The 18,313-nt window shown below is 43.5% G+C and overlaps 1 protein-coding gene across 5 annotated transcripts in view; it reads right to left on the bottom strand.

The window, feature by feature from the left end:
• LOC140464730 (transmembrane channel-like protein 7) overlaps positions 1-16,753 on the bottom strand; it is a 102,371-nt gene extending 85,618 nt beyond the window's left edge. For 2 of the 5 annotated variants that reach the window (XM_072560197.1, XM_072560198.1), the window contains exons 1-2: positions 16,513-16,752; positions 820-1,042 (exon numbers count right to left, since the gene is read on the bottom strand). In XM_072560197.1, the coding sequence (XP_072416298.1) occupies positions 820-1,042; positions 16,513-16,555 (266 nt within the window). In that variant the 5' untranslated portion in view covers positions 16,556-16,752. Of the gene's footprint in view, positions 1-819; positions 1,043-16,512 lie in introns of those variants that run through there. The other 3 variants (XM_072560201.1, XM_072560199.1, XM_072560202.1) reach the window with 2 other exon arrangements.
• Positions 16,754-18,313: the final 1,560 nt, after the last annotated feature.

Raw genomic sequence — 18,313 nt, forward strand, 5'->3', positions numbered from 1 at the left:
AGGTGACTGTCTGTGTGGAGTTTGCACATTCTCCCCGTGTCTGCGTGGGTTTCCTCCGGGTGCTCCGGTTTCCTCCCACAGTCCAAAGTTGTGCAGGTCAGGTGAATTGGCCATGCTAAATTGCCCGTAGTGTTAGGTAAAAGGGGTAAATGTAGGGGAATGGGTGGGTTGCGCTTCGGCGGGTCGGTGTAGACTTGTTGGGCCGAAGGGCCTGTTTCCACGCTGTAAGTAATCTAATCAGGAAGTGGTGGAGGCTGGCACAATTAAAACATTTCAAAGGCATTTGGATGGGTTTATGAATAGGAAGTATTTTGTGGGATATGGGCCAAATTCTGGCAAATGGGACTAGATTAATTTAGGATATCTGGTCAACATGGACAAGATGGGCCGAAGGCTCTGTTTCCATGCTGCACAGCTCTAGGACTCTGTGATCCGCTACTCCAGTTCCCACCCCCTGCCACACTAGTTTCAACCCTCCGGAGTGGCACTATCAAAACCTCCCTGCCAAGATATTGCTGCCCCACCAGCGTAGGTGCAGAGGAGGATAGAGGAAGAGATATGTACATTCTAGACAGATGTAACAATAACAGGATTGTTGTAGTGGGTGATTTTAACTTACCCATATTGACTGGGACACCCATAATGCTGGGGCTTTGGATGGGGAACAATGTTTTAGATGTGTTCTTCTTGTACAGATCCCACCTTCCCTATTATGTTTGACTTCAGTGCATCAAAAAAATTAGCATGTCCATTAACTAATTAGTGCTTTATCAATATTCAAATGCAATGTTTTCCATCCAGCAATCTAGACAGTCTAACCTGATTCGCTTCTTCTCCTCAATGCTAACGGGCATTTCTCGCAATGGCCCAATGTTCGGTTCGCACACATCTGAACCAGCTCTTCTGTGAGTTAGTGAAGTAAACAAATAACTGGGGGCAATGCTTTTCCGTTTGGTTGAACCTCTTCCAGTTGAAGTCCTTCGAATTAGCGATTGATAACTAGGCAATTCACGCAAGAGTGGGTTGAGAGAGAGGAAGAAACCTACAATGAAGGTAAAACAAAATGCATTAGAAAATAAATTATATAAATTAAAATGATAATTTATTAATGCCAATGAGTTATTCCTTCAAAGTGAAACACCAGTTAAGTGGATAACATTAATATTAAAGATCACAAAGGCCTGTTTTTACATTGTTTTAAAGTTGGATGCCATTGAACACTCACCAACTCCAGGCTCCCAGAATCCAATTTAAACAAATATTAAGCAGTTTAAGAATAGTTCTAAAACATTCCCTTCATTCAGAGGCATTTTTCATCAGAGCTAACAGTCCTTTTGCATTTCACCTATCAGTGAGCTTACACAATGAAAATCAGCAAATAATCCTGAAAGTCCTGTTTGAAGCAGGGTTCTGAAGAAGCATCACTGGACCCGAAATGTTAACTCTGCTTTCTCACCACAGATGTTACCAGACCTGGCAGAGTTTTTCCTGTTTCTGAATATAGGCAAGCTATTTCATCACATGGATGAGGAGATGGAAAAAGAAAAAGTATATCACATCTAAGCCAGATGCTCTATCAGCCAAGTTTGTGATGAGCATTCCCAGCAACGCTTACTGGATTTCTTTTTCATATTTGTCCATGGGATATGAGCATTTTAATGTAGCATTTATTGATCATCAGTAATTGTCCATGAAGTGGAAAGAACAGCATTCTTGAATTGCAGCAGCTCATGTGGTGTAGGTGAACACTGAGTGTTCTGAAATTCTGACTGAGCAACAGTGAGGAAACAGTGGCATACTTCTAAGTCAAGATTGTGCGCAATTTGGAGGGAAAATTGTGGGTTGTACTGATCCCATGTACTTGCTGCCCTTGACCTTTGAGGTAGTGGTGGCCATGGGTTTGAAAGGTGCTCTCAAAGGAACCTTGGCGAATTTCTATACTGCACCTTGTAAATGGGGCATACTGATGCTCAGAGAAGGAAGTGAACAGCGAGTTTTGAGAAGTTTTGCAGCTCAGGTTGAGGTTTTGGACGTAGGCTTGCTCGCTGAGCTGAAAGGTTCATTTCCAGATGTTTGTTACCTTACTAGCTAACATCTTCAGTGGACCTCATGTGAAGCAATACTGAAAATTCCTGCTTTCTATTTATACGTTTGGGTTTCTTTGGGTTGGTGATGTCACAGGAAATGAACCTTTCAGCTCAGTGAGCAAACCTACATCCAAAAGGAAGTGAATGTTGAAGTTGGTAGATTGGGTGCCAGTTAAGCAGGCTGCCTGGTCCTGGATGGTGTTAAGCAATTTAGAAATATAGGAAACAGGAACAGAAAGAGGCCATTTGTCCCTGCAAGCTTGTTCTGCCATTCATTATGATCATGGCTGACCATCCACCTATCCACTCCACCCTCTTCTCTTTGACCTATCACCTTCATCTCCTCCCCCACTCACCCATTGTACTCTATGCTACTCTCTCCCCACCCCCACCCTCCTCTAGCTTATCTCTCCATGCTGCAGGCTCACTGCCTTTATTCCTGATGAAGGGCTTTTGCCCGAAACGTTGATTTCGCTGCTCGTTGGATGCTGCCTGAACTGCTGTGCTCTTCCAGCACCACTAATCCATCCAACTCAATGGTTTACTCCTGCTTGCTCCCTCACCTCACCCCCCCAACCCCGCCCTCTCCACATCCATTGATTCCTTCAGCTTGAAGTGGTATATCCACTCCTTCCTGAAATCGTACCATGTTTTGGCCTCGACTGCTTTCTGTGCGAGTGAATTCCATTGGCTCACCACTCTCTGGGTCAAGACATTTCTCCCTATCTCAGCCCTAAAAGCTTTACTCCTTATCCTTTTACTGTGATCCCTGGTTCTAGACTCCCCTGATCATCTGGAACATCTTTTCTGCATTTACTCTGTCTGGTCCTGTTTGAATTTTATAGGTTTTCCCCCTTACTCTTCTGAAGTACAGTAAACATAATCCTAACAGATTTAAAAATTGCCTTAAATGTCAATCCTGCCATCCCAGGAATCAGTCTGATGCATATTCACCGCACTCACTCCAGAGCAAAAGTATTCTCCCTCAGATAAGGAGACCAAAACTGCACAGAGTAGGCCTGGTCTCACCAAGGCCCAAGATAATTGCAGTAAGACATCCCTGCTCCTAAACTTAAATCTGCTCACCACAAAGGCCAACATACCTATTTGCCTTCTTTTCCACCTGCTGGACCTGCATGCTTACCTTCAGCATGGGATATAACTTGCCTCCTGTTTTTGCTACCAAAATGGATAATCTCACATTTAGACACATTATACTGCATCTGCCATACATTTCCCCCTCAGCCAATTTGTCCAAATGACATTAAAGCATCTCTGCATCTAGCTCCCCCTCCCACCCAGCTTTATGTCATTCACAAATTTTGAAATATTACGTTTTGTTTTCTCATCTGAATCACTAATAAATATTGTGACCACCTGGGTTCCAAGCTCTCATTAGTCACTGCTAGCCGTTCAGAAAAAGACCTGTTTATTCCCACTCTTTATTGCCTGTTTGCCAGCCAGTTTTCTATCCATCTCAATGCCATGCAAGTTGGGAAGATGTTTCCATTGGCAGGAGAGACAAGGTCCTGAGAGCACAGTCTTAGAGTAAAGGGAAGACCTTGTAGAACGGAGATAAGGAGAAACTTCTTCAACCAGAGAGTGTGAATCTGTGGAATTCATTACCACAGAAGGCTGTTGAAGCCAGGTCATTGAGTATATTTAAAACAAAGATAGATAAGTTATTGTTTGTCAAAGGGATCAAAAATTATGGGGTAAAAACAGAAAAATGAGGTTGAAAAACCTGTCAGCCATGATTGGTTGGTGGAGCAGACTTGCTGGGTCAAATGGTCTAATTTCTGCTCCTATATCTTATGGTCTAATTTTATACCTAATCTGTTATGTGGGACTTCTGAAAGTTCAAATAAACCAATAGCCAGTGGCTTCCCTTCATCAACTCTATTAGCTACATCCTTGAAAAATTCCAGCAGATTTGTCAAGCATTATTTCCCTTCTGCAAATCCATGCTGACTCTGTCCAAGCCTGGCAATGTTTTCCTAATGTTCTATTAAATCTTTTATCACAGACTTGAGCATTTTGTCCATGACTGATATCAGGAATATGAGCACAAAGGCATGCACTATTGCCAGAGTTAATTCATTAAGTAAGTATTCTGATGTAGATTATCAGGCAGCGAGATTTGTCAGTCTCCAATCCCATCAATTTCCCCAACATCATTTCCCTACAAATACTTATTTCCATTGGTTCCTCCTTCGCACTAAACCCAGTGCTTCCCAACAGTTTTGTGATGTTACTTGCGCCCTCCTTTGTGAGCACAGAACTGAAGTTTGTATTTGCTTGTTCAATCATTTCTTTGTTCCACATCATAAATTCTCTTGTTCCTGACTGTAAGGGACCCACATTAGTCTTCACCAATTTATTTTTCTCTCCACATATCTACAGAAACATGTACAATCAGTTTTTAAGTTCCCTGCAAGCTTATTCTCATATTCTTTTCCTTTTATTAGAGTACTTTGCAGACAGTGCACAGGATAGAGGAGAAAAGAGAGTTACATAGCACATAGAATGATACAGGCACTTCAACCCTCAATGTTGTGCTGAGTTTCTATCCTATTCTAAGATCAAACTAACCTATATACCCTTCATTTTAGTATCTTCCACTTTAGTATCTTTAAGAGTTGCTTACATGTCCCTAATGTGTCTGACTCTACTACCACTGCTGGCAGTGAATTCCATGCACTCACCATTCTCTGTTTAAATAGCCTATCTCTGACACCTTCCTTCTATCACCTGAAAATTAACGCCTAGGAAAACAATTTCTGGCTATCCACTCTTATCTATGCCTTTCATCATCTTCTACACCTCTATCAAGCAATGTCTCATCTTCCTTCACTCCAAGAAGAAAAGCCTTAGCTCTCTCAACCACAACCTTTCTCCATAAGACATGCCCTCCAGTCCAGGCAGCAACCTGGTAAATCTCCTCTGCACCCTCTCTAAAGCTTCCACATTCTTCCTATAATGAGGTGACTAGAACTGAACACAATATTCCAAGTGTGGTCTAACTAGGGCTTGAGAGAGCTGCAGCATAACCTCGCAACTCTTAATCTCAATTCCTCTGTTAATGAAAGCCAACACATCATATGCCTTCTTAACAACCCTATCAACTTGGGTGGCAATTTTGAGGGATCTATGTATGTGCTCCCCAAGATGCTTTTATTCCTCCACACTGCCAAGAATCCTGCCTTTAACCCTGTAATCTGCATTCAAATTCAACCTTCCAAAATGAATGACTTCACACTTTTCCAGGTTGAAGTCCATCTGAAGCCTCTTCTCAGCCCAGCTCTGCATCCTGTCAATGTCCCAATGCAACCTACAACAGCCCTCCACACGATCTACAACTCCACCAACCTTTGTGTCATTGACAAACTTAGTAACCTACCCTTCCACTTCCTCATCCAAGTCATTTTAAAAAAAAATCACAAAGAGCAGAGGTCTCAGAACAGATCCCTTGGATAACCACTGATCACCGCGCTCCAGGTTGAATACTTTCCATCTTCTACCTCCCTCTGCTTTCTACGGATTAACCAACTCTGTATCCAGACAGCCAAATTTCCCTGTGTCCCATGTTTCCTTACTTTTTGAATAAGCCTGCTCTACCTTCATCACATTCTCAAACATTTCAATAAGGCTTGTGAGGCATGACACGCCCCTCACAAAGCAATGCTGATGACCTCTAATCAAACTATGCTTTTCCAAATAATCATAAATCCTGTCTCTCAGAATCCTCTCCAATAACTTGCCCACTACTGACCTAAGACTGACTGGGTCAGTAATTCCCAGGGTTATCCCTACTGCCTTTCTTGAACAAGGGAGTAACAGTTGCCACCCTCCGATTGTCTGGTGCTACTCTACTGGACAGTGAGGATGAAAAGATCATCGCCAAAGATTCAGCAATCTCTTTCCTCACTTCCCATTGTAACTTTGGATATATCCCGTCTGGCGCAGGGGACTTCTCTATCCCAGTGTTATTCAATATTTCCAGCACATCATCCTTCTTAACATCAACCTGTTTGAGCATATCAGCCTGTTTCTCACTGAAGCAAAGTATTCTTTAAGGATCTCTCCTACATCCTCCAAATTCAGGCACAAATTCCCTCCACGATCCCGGATTGGCCCTACCCTTATTCTGGCCATCATATTGCTTCTCACATAAATGTAGAATGCCTTGGGGTTTTCCTTAATCCTAATTGCCAAGGCTTTTTCATGCCCCATTCTAGCTCTCCAAAATCCATTCTTCAGTTCCTTTCTGGCTATCTTGTAACTCTGTAGAGCCCTGTCCTCAGCCTTAAGTAAGCTTCCTTACTGTTCTGGATGAGATGTTCTACATCTCTTGTCATCTAAGGTTCCTTCACCCTCCCATCCCTTCCTTGCCTCATGAATCAGGGGCGCCTGTATAATTCCCAGCATCTGACCTGCTCTTGGAATCACAATATTTCCATTGCTATTCTAGTTAGGTTTCTGGTCAACATCAACTCCAAGATGTTGAAGACAGGTGTCATGCATTGGGTTACAGTTGGAAATGACATTCAAAGAAAATAAATATGGAGAGATTTTATTGTCACGTCCACTTGAATGAGTGCACTGAAAGGTTTGTAAAATCACCTCTCAGCACCATCTTAGGTACAGGGCACCACGGTATAGATCCTTTAAATTAGTGAGTTTTAAGAAAATTTGTATTTCAGGTTGAGGTTCTGGATGTAAGTTTGCTCCAGATACTTTAAATGTTGCTAAAGAATTGAAATAGTAATAATAAAAGGACGAACATCAGAACACAGTTTTAAAGGCCAGAATGAAAATAAAAAAGTATGTCTTCAAAGTACTCAAGTTATAGATCTTTTCCACTGAGTTTGCGGCCACCAGGCTTCAGAACTTAAGGCTTCACTGCCTCCACTCAGGACTTGCCTCCAGGACTCCAAAGGGGTGTCATAACACCTCTGAACAGGTTGTTCAGAAAATACCTATTCTGTGGAACTTCTACAATGATGTGGTGCTACTGAGATAAACTACAACCATTTACCTTTGTGCCAAGTATAGCCCTAAACAGTGGATACTTTTCACTGATTCACACTGACTCCAGTTTTACTACAGCTACTTGAAACTGCACTCAACTAAACATGGCCTTAATATCATGGGTAATCATTTTCACCCCATCGCAGGAGTATAATACTCTCAGAAGAAAGTGAGTCTTGTAGATGCTGGAGATCAGAGTTGAGAGTGTGATGCTGGAAAAGCACAGCAGGTCAGGCAGCATCTGAGGAGCAGGAGAATCAACGTTTTGGGCATATGCCCTTCATCAGGAACGAGGCTTGTGGGCCAGGGGGCTGAGAGATAAGTGGGAGGGGGGTGGGCTGTGGGGAAGATAGCTGGGAATGCAACAGGTGGACCAAAGGTGAGGGAGAAGGTGATAGGTCAGAGAGGAGGGTGGAGTGGACAGATGGGAAAGATGATGGACAGTTCAAGAGGACGGTGTTCAGTTGGAGGCTTGGGACTGGGATAAGGTGGGGATGGGGAAATGAGGAAACAGGTGAAATCCACGTTGCAGGGTTGTAGGGTCCTAAGGCAGAAGATGAGGTGTTCTTCCTCCAGGTGGCAGGTGGTCAAGGTTTGGCAATGAATGAGAGTATAATAATTTCATCCACGTTTAGACCAAGATGTACTGAGCCTAGCTACACTGAAGGAACACAAACCGAGCATCAGTGAAAAAGTTACACCTTTGCAAATGCTGCTTGGTAGCACAGTTGGCGATCCCTTTCAGCCTGATCGTTATCTACTCCTTTGTCTATCCAACTGTTCTTCTCTCCCGTGGGGCTCTATCTCCACCTATCGTTTACTCCTTAGCCCCTCCCTATGTTCTGACATTTTCCCAGCTACCATCAGTTATGAGGAAGGGTCACTGAACCCAAAATGTTAACTCTGATTTCTCTCCACAGAAGCTACCAGACCAGCGTTTTTCCAGCAATTTCTGTTTTTGTCTTCCTTCTATGGTTTTGTTGATTATGTGGAGTAGATTGATGGAGTAGCAATTGACCACACTAGACTTGTTCTGCACTTTGTGGGCAATTTTCCACATTCTCAGGTAGATGCCAGTGTTTCAGCTGTACTTGAACAGTTTAGCTATGGTTGTGGCTAGTTCGAGAGCACAGATCTTCAGTCTTGCTGCTGAAATGTTGTCAGGTCCTATAGCCTTTGCAGTATGCAGTACCTCCAGCCATTTCTTGATATTGGATAGAGTATTCCAAACCAATCAAAGATGCTGGGAACTTCAAGAATAAGCTGAGACCAATTGCACATTTGGCGTTTCTGGCTGAAGATTGTTGCAATGTTTTCAGCCTCCTTTGCACTGATATGCTGGGCTCTTCCATCATTGAGGACATACCCAGGGATAGGAATACTGGCATCTGGGACACAATGTGCAAGATTAGATTCTGTGAGCATGAGTATATCATACTGTTGCTTGACCAATGTGTGAGAACCTCTCTCAATGTCAAGGTTGTCAGGACTAGGTTTGCCATTGTCATTTCCGATGCTTAGTTTAATGTTGGCCATCCATTGGTTTCACTTCATTTCAAATATTTTAGTAGTTTGACACAACTGTGCTTTGCTTGGCATTTCAGACAGCATTTAAGCACCAGCCACACTGCTATGGATCTGAAGTCACATGTAGGCCAGACCAGATGTGACAACAGATTTCACTCCCTAAATGACAGATGGGTTGATGACCTAGATAAAAATATAAAAATGGCAGAAATGACATGTATTTGGACATTGGACAATACGAGAGAATAAGAATGAGATTGAATACACGGAAGTAAGCAAGAGAGAGTTGCCCTCTCCAATGCAAACACATTCTTCCTATAATGCAGCGCGCAGAACCACACCAAGTACTACATTTGAGGCCTAGCTAACATCTAAAACACTTCCATCATAACCTTTCTGCTCTTGTATTCAATGCTTCAACCAATAAAGGCAAGTATCCTTTATGCTTCTGAACCATTCAATCCACCAACCCTGCTGGATCTATGGATGTGCCTACCAAAAGTCCCTCTGATCTCCAGTACTTCCCAAGGTATTAGCACTCATTGTTAATTCCCATGCCTCGTTTGTCCTGCCAAAATTCATTACTTCACACTTTTCAGGATTCAAATGCCAATGTTCTGCATGTCTGACTAGTCCATTCTGTTGTTCTGCTATCTACTGTAGGAAATAAAAATAGGTCTGTGTAAAATATAATTAGCGAAACAATACTTCTGTTTTCCTATGATTATTTTACTACTCAGCAATTAACAGCATTATGACTGGCCTACCCAGCTGCCTTATGGAGGATACATGAGTGTCAGGAGGTCTACCCTGTGGCATCCTCCGTGAGGATCAACTGGAGTAAATGGTCGTAACTTCTAGTTAGTCCTTGGCAGATGGACTGTCTGCATCAAAAGGCAACACCAAGTCACTTGTAGAGGGGGTCAGGTGCTGGTGAGCCTTACAGGTTGCAACTTTCCACCTTCAGACCCTTCAGTAACACCATTATGTCAAACTTCTTCTAAGGTGGTGCAATCTGATGACCTCAACTATGACATGCAGTTCCTGCTCTCTGATCTTTTTCCAGGAATTGCCTGTCCTTGACTTGGACCTGATCGAAGTCAGGAGCATGGTCTGCTCACACCAAAGCTCTCCCCCTACAAGAGTGGTGGCTCTAATAAGCTACTACTCAAAAACAGGTTCCTTCTCCAATGCGGGTTATGCTGACCAAGGGAGGAGAGAGGTCAGGACACTGGGCTGACTAGAGTCGGGGATGTGCTGAATGGTGGAGGAGCAGCCTGGATGACACCTTCACAGTTGACCAAGAGAGTGTCAGCATCTGGTTTGCGACCAGAGCCAAACACAGCTTGACGGACAAAGTTTACACCTCACATAAATTCCGAGCAGCTCAGGCATGTGGTAGGCTTCTCGATGAAGTGACCTGTTTGTCTGGAATTCGACACTGGCTCTGCACCATGGACTCTCGGTTGTGATGCAGTGCCCCACAATCTGAGCCGTCTCAGGGAAATCATAACAGCATAGACACAGGAACAGAATTCAGGCCATTCAGCCCATCAAGTCTGCTCCACCACTCAATCATAGCTGATAGGTTTTGCAACCTTATTTTCCTGCTTTTACCTTGTAACCTTTAATCCCCTCAGCAGTCTAGAACTTATCTATCTCCATCTTCAATATACTCAATGACCTGGCCTCCACAACCTTCTGTGGCAATGGTTTCCACAGATTCACCTCTCTCTGGCTGAAGAAGTTTCTCCTTATCTCTGTTCTAAAAAGACTTCCCTTTATACCCAGGCTATGCCCTTGGGTCCTAGTCTCTCCTATCAATGGAAACATTTTCCCAACATCTACTCTCTCCAGGCCATGCAGTATTGTGCATATTTCAATTAGATCCATCCTCACCCTTCTGAATTCCATTGAGTATAAACTCAAAATCCTCAAACATTCCTCATATGTTAAGCTTTTCATTCCTGCCAGCATTCTCGTGAACCTCCTCTGAATACCTGCCGGGCCAGTTCATCCTTTTTGAAACATGGGGCCCAAAACTGTACACAAAACTCCAAATGCGGTCTGACCAGAGCCTTACAGAGCCTCAGAAGTATATCCCTGCTTTTATATTCAAGTCCTCTCAAAATAAATGCCATCATTGCACTTACCTTCCTAACCAATAGAAGGAAACCAGTGCATGTTATGCTCAAAATGTCGAATCTCCTGCTCCTTGCATGCAGCCTGACAGGCTGTGCTTTTCCAGCACCATGCTTTTTGACTCTTGCCTTCCTAACTACTGACTCAACCTGCAAATTTACCTTGATTGAATCCTGAACTAGAACTCACAAATTTCTTTCCATTTCAGACTTCTGCATTTTCTCCCCATTTAGAAAATAGTCCATGCCTCTATTTTTCCTAACAAAGTGCATAACCTCACACTTTCCTACGTTGTACTCCATCTGCCACTTCCTTGTCTACTCTCCTAACCTGCCCAAGTCCTTCTGCAGCCACTCGGCCTTCTCAATACTACCTGTCCCTCTATCTATCTTTGTATCTTCTGCAAACTTAGCCAGAATGCCCTCAGTTCCTTCATCTAGATCATTAATGTATAAAGTGAAAAGTTGTGGTCCCAACACTGAGCCTTGTGGAACACCACTTGTCACCGGCTGCCATCTGAGAAGGACCCATTTGTCCCCACTCTCTGTTTCTGGCAGACAGCCAAGCTTCAATCAATGCTAGCACCTTGCCTCTGACACCATGAGCCCTTATCTTACTCAGTAGTCTCCTGTGCAGCACCTTGTCCAAGGCCTTCTTCAAGTCCAGGTAGATAACATCCATTGGCTCTCCTTGGTCTAACTTGCTCGTTACTTAGAGTCATAGAGATGCACAGCATGGAAACAGAACCTTCAGTCCAACCCGTCTATGCCAACCAGATATCCCAACCCAATCTAGTCCCACCTGCCAACACCCGGCCCATATCCCTCCAAACCCTTCCTATTCATATAACCATCCAAATGCCTCTTAAATGTTGCAATTGTACCAGCCTCCACCACTTCCTCTGGCAGCTCATTCCATACACATACCATCCTCTGCGTGAAAAAGTTACCCCTTCCTCAAAAGAATTCCAGCAGATTTGTAAGGTATGACCTGCCCTTGATGAAACCATGCTGACATTGCTCTATTTTTCAAGAATTCAGAAATCTCACCCTTCACCATGGATTCCTGTATCCTACCCACAACTGAGGTTAGGCTAATCTGTCTGTAATTTTCCGACACTTGCCTTATTCCCTTTTTAAACAGGGTGTCACATTAGCAATTTTCCAGTCCTCTGGGACTTACCCTGAGAATAATGATTCCCGAAAGATCACCACTAATGCCTCCCCTGTCTCTTCAGCTATCTCCCTTCGAACTCTGTGGTGTAGTTCATCTGGTCCAGATGATTTATCCACCTTCAGGCCATTCAGTTCTTCCAGCATCTGCTCCTTGGTGATGGCCATCATACTCAGCTCTGTCACTTCATTCTCTTAAATTTTTGGGGTATTACTCATGTCTTTCACCATGAAGACTGACAGGAAGTAATTATTCGGTTTCTGAGCCATTTCCTTGTTCCCCACTACTATCTCTCCAGTGTCATTTCCAGGAGCCCAATGTCCACTTTGGCCCTTTATACATCTAAAGGGACTCTTAGTCTTCCTTTAGATTACCGGCTAGTTTACAATCATATTTAATCTTCTCCCTTCTTATTATTTTTTGTTGCCTTCTGTTGGTCTTTGTAAACTTCCCAATCCTCTGGTTTCCCACTGTCCTTTGCCATATTATATGCTATTTCTTTTGATTTTATGCAGTCCCTGACTTCCCTAGTTAGCCATGGTTGCCACATCCTGCTTGAACCACGCTTCGATTTCCTTGGGATGAATCTCTGCTGTGTCTCCTGAATTACTCCCATTGTTGTTCTACTATCTTTCTTGCGAGGCTCATCTCCCAGTCAATTTTACCCAATGCCCCTTCAAACAGCATGGAGATATTACAGATATTGGCTGTGGCTGCACATATACCACTGCTACGTCTTCAGTGTCAAAAAGTGTGGCACTGAAAAAGCATATGCCGTCAGGCAGCATTCAAAGAGCAGGGGAGTTGACATTTTGAGCATTACCTCTTCATCAGGACACAGACGTGGTATGCCGTGTTGCCCTCCAGTTGCGGAGATCTTAGTGGAGGACCCTCTAATGAAAGGGACCTCCCCTCTTACATCAAAGATTTGGAGTGGACAGTGCTTCATGCAGTGGTCCCATGCAACTATAGGCTGACTAAATTCACAGGGTGCCAAATTACATGACGTTCTGTGGACTGCAGGAGACTGTTTTCCATGCATATGTTGAATTTGGAGCCCTCTTTCAGTTTTTTGAAGGGGCTGCTGCTTAAACTTTAGTTGTACTTCAGCCCCACTCTCCTGGTCTACAGGTACCCAGTGCAGGTAGTAGCAGATAAGTCTAAAGAACTTCTCATGGTTTTGCTCCTAAGCGTGGCAAAGGCTATTAACACATCCAGGTAGTGGGCCGGGGATGAGGTCATCATTCCAGTCTGTATGCCCCTCTTTTGTGGTTATGTCCATGTTTGGGTGTCCCTGGAGAGGGAGCACACCGTGTTCACTGGCACAGTCAAGGCCTTTCGAGACCGATGGGTACTGTAGGGCTTTAGTGTCTCATTAGCCTAGAAAATTATATTTTAACTTATTTAGTTTCTGTTCTATATAAGTTTCCTTTCAACTTTTTTGAATATGCATTTCGATTCTTGTGACTCCCTGAAAGAACCAAGGAGCTTTTATTTTAAGTCCCAGTTGTCCCTGAACCAGATGTAATCGATGGCGTCAACGTGTGAGGAACTTTATTTTCAGTTTGATTGAGTAAAATAAATTTTTTCTCTATATTTTAACCCTTTGTTCTCCCTGTCTCAGAAGTCATTAAAAGGGACAGAGCTGAGGGGACGTTTTAGATTATTTTGAGTTCAAACCTTAGGGGAAAGTTTACTCTGTACTTTAACCTTTTGTTGCTCCTACCCCAACAGCATTTGATAGGTATGGTGTCGAGAGAAATTTATCTTCATTCACTTCTAGGTTAAAAGAGTAGAGAGAGCTTTACTCTGTACCTAACCCAGCACTGTGTCTGAACTGGGAATGTTTGCAGGGAGTTTTACTTTCATTTTAAAAGATTGAAAAGTGCATTTCTTGAGTTGTAAACATGTAGTAAAATTTTCCATACACAAATATTGCAGCACTGTTCATTTAGTTCACAAATCTTAAAATGCACCGCTTTTTCAAACTAATGTCTGAAAAAGGCAACCACATTACAAATTTCTAAAGTTCCCTGATCAAACTATTGTTAACATTTAATGAACTTTCCGAGGAAGTGGTGGATGTGGGTACAATTAAAACTTTTAAAAGACTTCCGGAGAAATACATGAATGCGAAAGATTTGGAGGGATATGGGCCAGGAGCAGGCAGGTGGCACTGGTTCAGTTTGCGATTATGTTCGGCATGGACTGGATGGACCGAAGGGTCTGTTTCCACGTGTGTGACTCTATGACTTAAGAGCATTTTTTTCCAGATCACATGCGTTCAAAACAGCACATAACTGCAATTGATTAATTCAAATTTTGTGCTGGGAAAATGGGAACAAATAACACTGAGTTACTAATCAGTAATATGGAAAACTTTTTATTGCATTTCAGAGTTAAAAATTGCTCCACATCTCCACAATCTCGGACCTTCGGATGACCGTCCTCCAAGGCGGACTTCAGGGCAGGCCATAACGAAAAGTGACCGAGCAGAGGCTGATAGCCAAGTTCGGTACCCATGGGAATGGCGTCAACAGGGACCTTGGGTTCACCACAGGTGACCCCATTACACTATACACACACACACACTCACGCAAACCCTCTCTCATAAACTCACACATACACTCCCACACACCCACATGCACACATAAGTTTGTGTGGTGAATTTGTACTTGCAGAGTTACATTTTACTTTGCTCAAAAACTGCACGAATCCATGTAAGATTCTGTGAATCTGATTTTTAGATTAGAGTCAGTCTGACCATTGTGGCACAGACAGCCTCACACAGGGAAGCTTACATCTTCAATACATTATCTGGGCCGACATGACATCAAATCTTAAAGTTCACTTGAGAATGTAACATTTTTAAAAAGTTTTGCGATTTACGTGTAAAAGAACTGAAACCAGCATAGTCAATCTAAAAGATGAGACTTAACAAACAATCCAGGTCTTTTTCAATATATGGGGTGGCACGGTGGCACAGTGGTTAGCACTGCTGCCTCACAGCGCCAGAGACCCGGGTTCAATTCCCGCCTCAGGTGACTGCCTGTGTGGAGTTTGCCCATTCTCCCAGTGTCTGCGTGGGTTTCCTCCGGGTGCTCCGGTTTCCTCCCACACTCCAAAGATGTGCAGGTCAGGTGAATTGGCCATGCTAAATTGCCCGTCGTGTTAGGTAAGGGGTAGATGTAGGGTAATGGGTGGGTTGCGGGTCGGTGTGGACTTTTTGGGCCGAAGGGCCTGTTTCCACACTGTAAGTAATCTAATCAACAGTTGTGGCGGCACGGTGGTTAGCACTGCTGCCTCACAGCGCCAGAGACCCGGGTTCAATTCCCGCCTCAGGCGACTGACTGTGTGGAGTTTGCACATTCTCCTCCCACAGGTCAGGTGAATTGGCCATGCTAAATTGTCCTTAGTGTTAGGTAAGGGGTAAATGTGGTTTGCGCTTCAGCGGGTCAGTGTGGACTTGTTGGGCCGAAGGGCCTGTTTCCACACTGTAAAGTAATCTAATCTAATAATTTAAGTTACATCACACTGTAAACTTTTGATACAAATTCTGTGTCTTACAATCTTATTCTTCAAAACCACCTGATGAAGGAGCAGTGCTCTGAAAGCTAGTGCTTCCAAATAAACCTGTTGGACTCTAACCTGGTGTTGTGTAATTTTTAATTTTGTACACCCCAGTTCAACACCAGCCTCTCCAAATCATGTCCACATCTCCAGGTTCACCATAAAAGTCATGCTGAGACACTCAACACGCAATTGCCAAAGAGGCATGAATTTGCAGTAATTACCCAATAGACAAACTCTAAACATGTTGAAAAATGCCTAAGCTTGTCTGTTTGCATCTAAGCAAAACTTCAACCTCATGTTTTTCTTACTGCCAAACTTGGCACTGAAAATTAACTTTAGTAAAAGTGTGGGAGTTAGTTATCTTCAGAGATTTAGAAAAGTGATTGTGTTTCAATCACACATTTTGTTCCTCTCCTTTATTTCGCTTTCAATGTAGATTTAGCATTATATAGACATTCTGAGGGACACTGTCAGCGTGGAAACACATTAAATCATTGTTTGCCATACAAGTTTCAGATCCCCTGAGCAGGGTGTTGTTCTGTTTTGACTCCTTGCGTAAAACTGGTTTGAAACTCGAGATAAGTGTCGGGGAGCTCAATGTTCACCACGAACCGCAAAATCTCCCTTTCACGTTGTCTCACACTGATTTAACTCTCTTCCTTTTTTAAAAAATAAACCGATGATCGACCAACTAAAACAGTTGTGAACATGGGGGAAAGATCATTGATCTGAGGTATGATGTGGAGTCCAGGCAGCTCCTTGTCGATAACAGTCAGGGGAGAGGTGTGTTATGGGGATACAGCTGCCTGGGGACGGCTGGCCCACACTGTTCAAGCCGCCGCCGCCGCCGCTGGTCGGAGGCCCCGAGCTGGGCCGGTGGGCGGCCGCAATCCAGAACCTTCTGCGGCTCCTCGCCAGGCGCGGGAGGCGCCATGGCCCCACACTCCCACTCCCCCCTCTCTCCCTGTCGCCCACTCACCGGTGGTCCTGCTCTTCGAAGACGGGGACCTATCCCACTGCATGCTGCCGATCTCCCCGCTCCGGTATTCGGTGAGTAACTCTCGTCCCGCTGAAGCCGCCGTTTCCTGTCAGTGCCGTCCGTCACTCGGTAACGCCTCACGAGCATCGCCTCGGGCAGTGGGTATGAGGCAGACACCCCTCAGAGAACACAGCAACCCGACACACAGGCTCCAGAAACACAGGGTTCAAATATACACAGGCTCCAGAAACACAGGGTTCAAATATACACAGGCTCCAGAAACACAGGGTTCAAATATACACAGGCTCCAGAAACACAGGGTTCAAATATACACAGGCTCCAGAAACACAGGATTCAAATATACACAGGCTCCAGAAACACACAGGATTCAAATATACACAGGCTCCAGAAACACAGGATTCAAATATACACAGGCTCCAGAAACACCCAGGATTCAAATATACACAGGCTCCAGAAACACCCAGGATTCAAATATACACAGGCTCCAGAAACACCCAGGATTCAAATATACACAGGCTCCAGAAACACAGGATTCAAATATACACAGGCTCCAGAAACACAGGGTTCAAATATACACAGGCTCCAGAAACACAGGATTCAAACATACACAGGCTCCAGAAACACCCAGGATTCAAATATACACAGGCTCCAGAAACACAGAATTCAAATATACACAGGCTCCAGAAACACCCAGGATTCAAATATACACAGGCTCCAGAAACACCCAGGATTCAAATATACACAGGCTCCAGAAACACAGGATTCAAATATACACAGGCTCCAGAAACACAGGGTTCAAATATACACAGGCTCCAGAAACACAGGATTCAAACATACACAGGCTCCAGAAACACCCAGGATTCAAATATACACAGGCTCCAGAAACACAGAATTCAAATATACACAGGCTCCAAAAAACACACAGAATTCAAATATATACACAGGCTTCAAACAAACACAGGATTTAAATATACACCGGTTCCAAATATATGTACAGGCTCCAAAAACACAGGATTCCAATATATGCCCAGGCTCCAGAAACATAGGCTTCAAATATACACAGGAGTCATATATACACAGGCTACAAAAACACACGATTCCAATATATGCAGAGGCTCCAAAAACACAGGTTTCAAATATGCACAGGCTCTAAAAACACAGGATGCAAATATGCACAGGCTCCAAAACCACAGGATTCTAATATATACACAGGTTTCAGAAATACAGGATTCCAATATATGCACAGGCTCCAGAAACACAGGCTTCAAATATATACAGGATTCCAATATATGAGCACGCTCCAGAAACACATTATTCCATTATGTGCACAGGCGTCAAATATACACAAACTACAAAAACAGAGGATTCCAATATATGCACAGGCTTGAAATGTACACTGGCTCCAAAAAGACAGGATTCAAATATACACAGTCTCCAGAAACACAGGATTCTAATATATACGCAGGCTCCAAATATACATGATTCAAATGTACACAGGCTTCAGAAACACACAGCATTCAAATATACACAGGTTCCAAAAACGCCCAGGATTCAAATATACACGGGCTCCAGAAACACACAGGATTCCAATATACACAGTCTTCAAATATACACTGGCTCCAAAAACACAGTGGATTCAAATATACACAGGCTCCAAACATACACAGGATTTAAATATACACAAGATTCAAATATACACAGGTTCCAGATATATGTACAGGCTCCAGAAACACAGGATTCGAATATACACAGGGTCCAAAAACACAGGATTCCAATATAT

The sequence above is a fragment of the Chiloscyllium punctatum genome, chromosome 40, assembly GCF_047496795.1.
Source record: "Chiloscyllium punctatum isolate Juve2018m chromosome 40, sChiPun1.3, whole genome shotgun sequence".
Taxonomy (NCBI): Eukaryota; Metazoa; Chordata; class Chondrichthyes; order Orectolobiformes; family Hemiscylliidae; genus Chiloscyllium; species Chiloscyllium punctatum.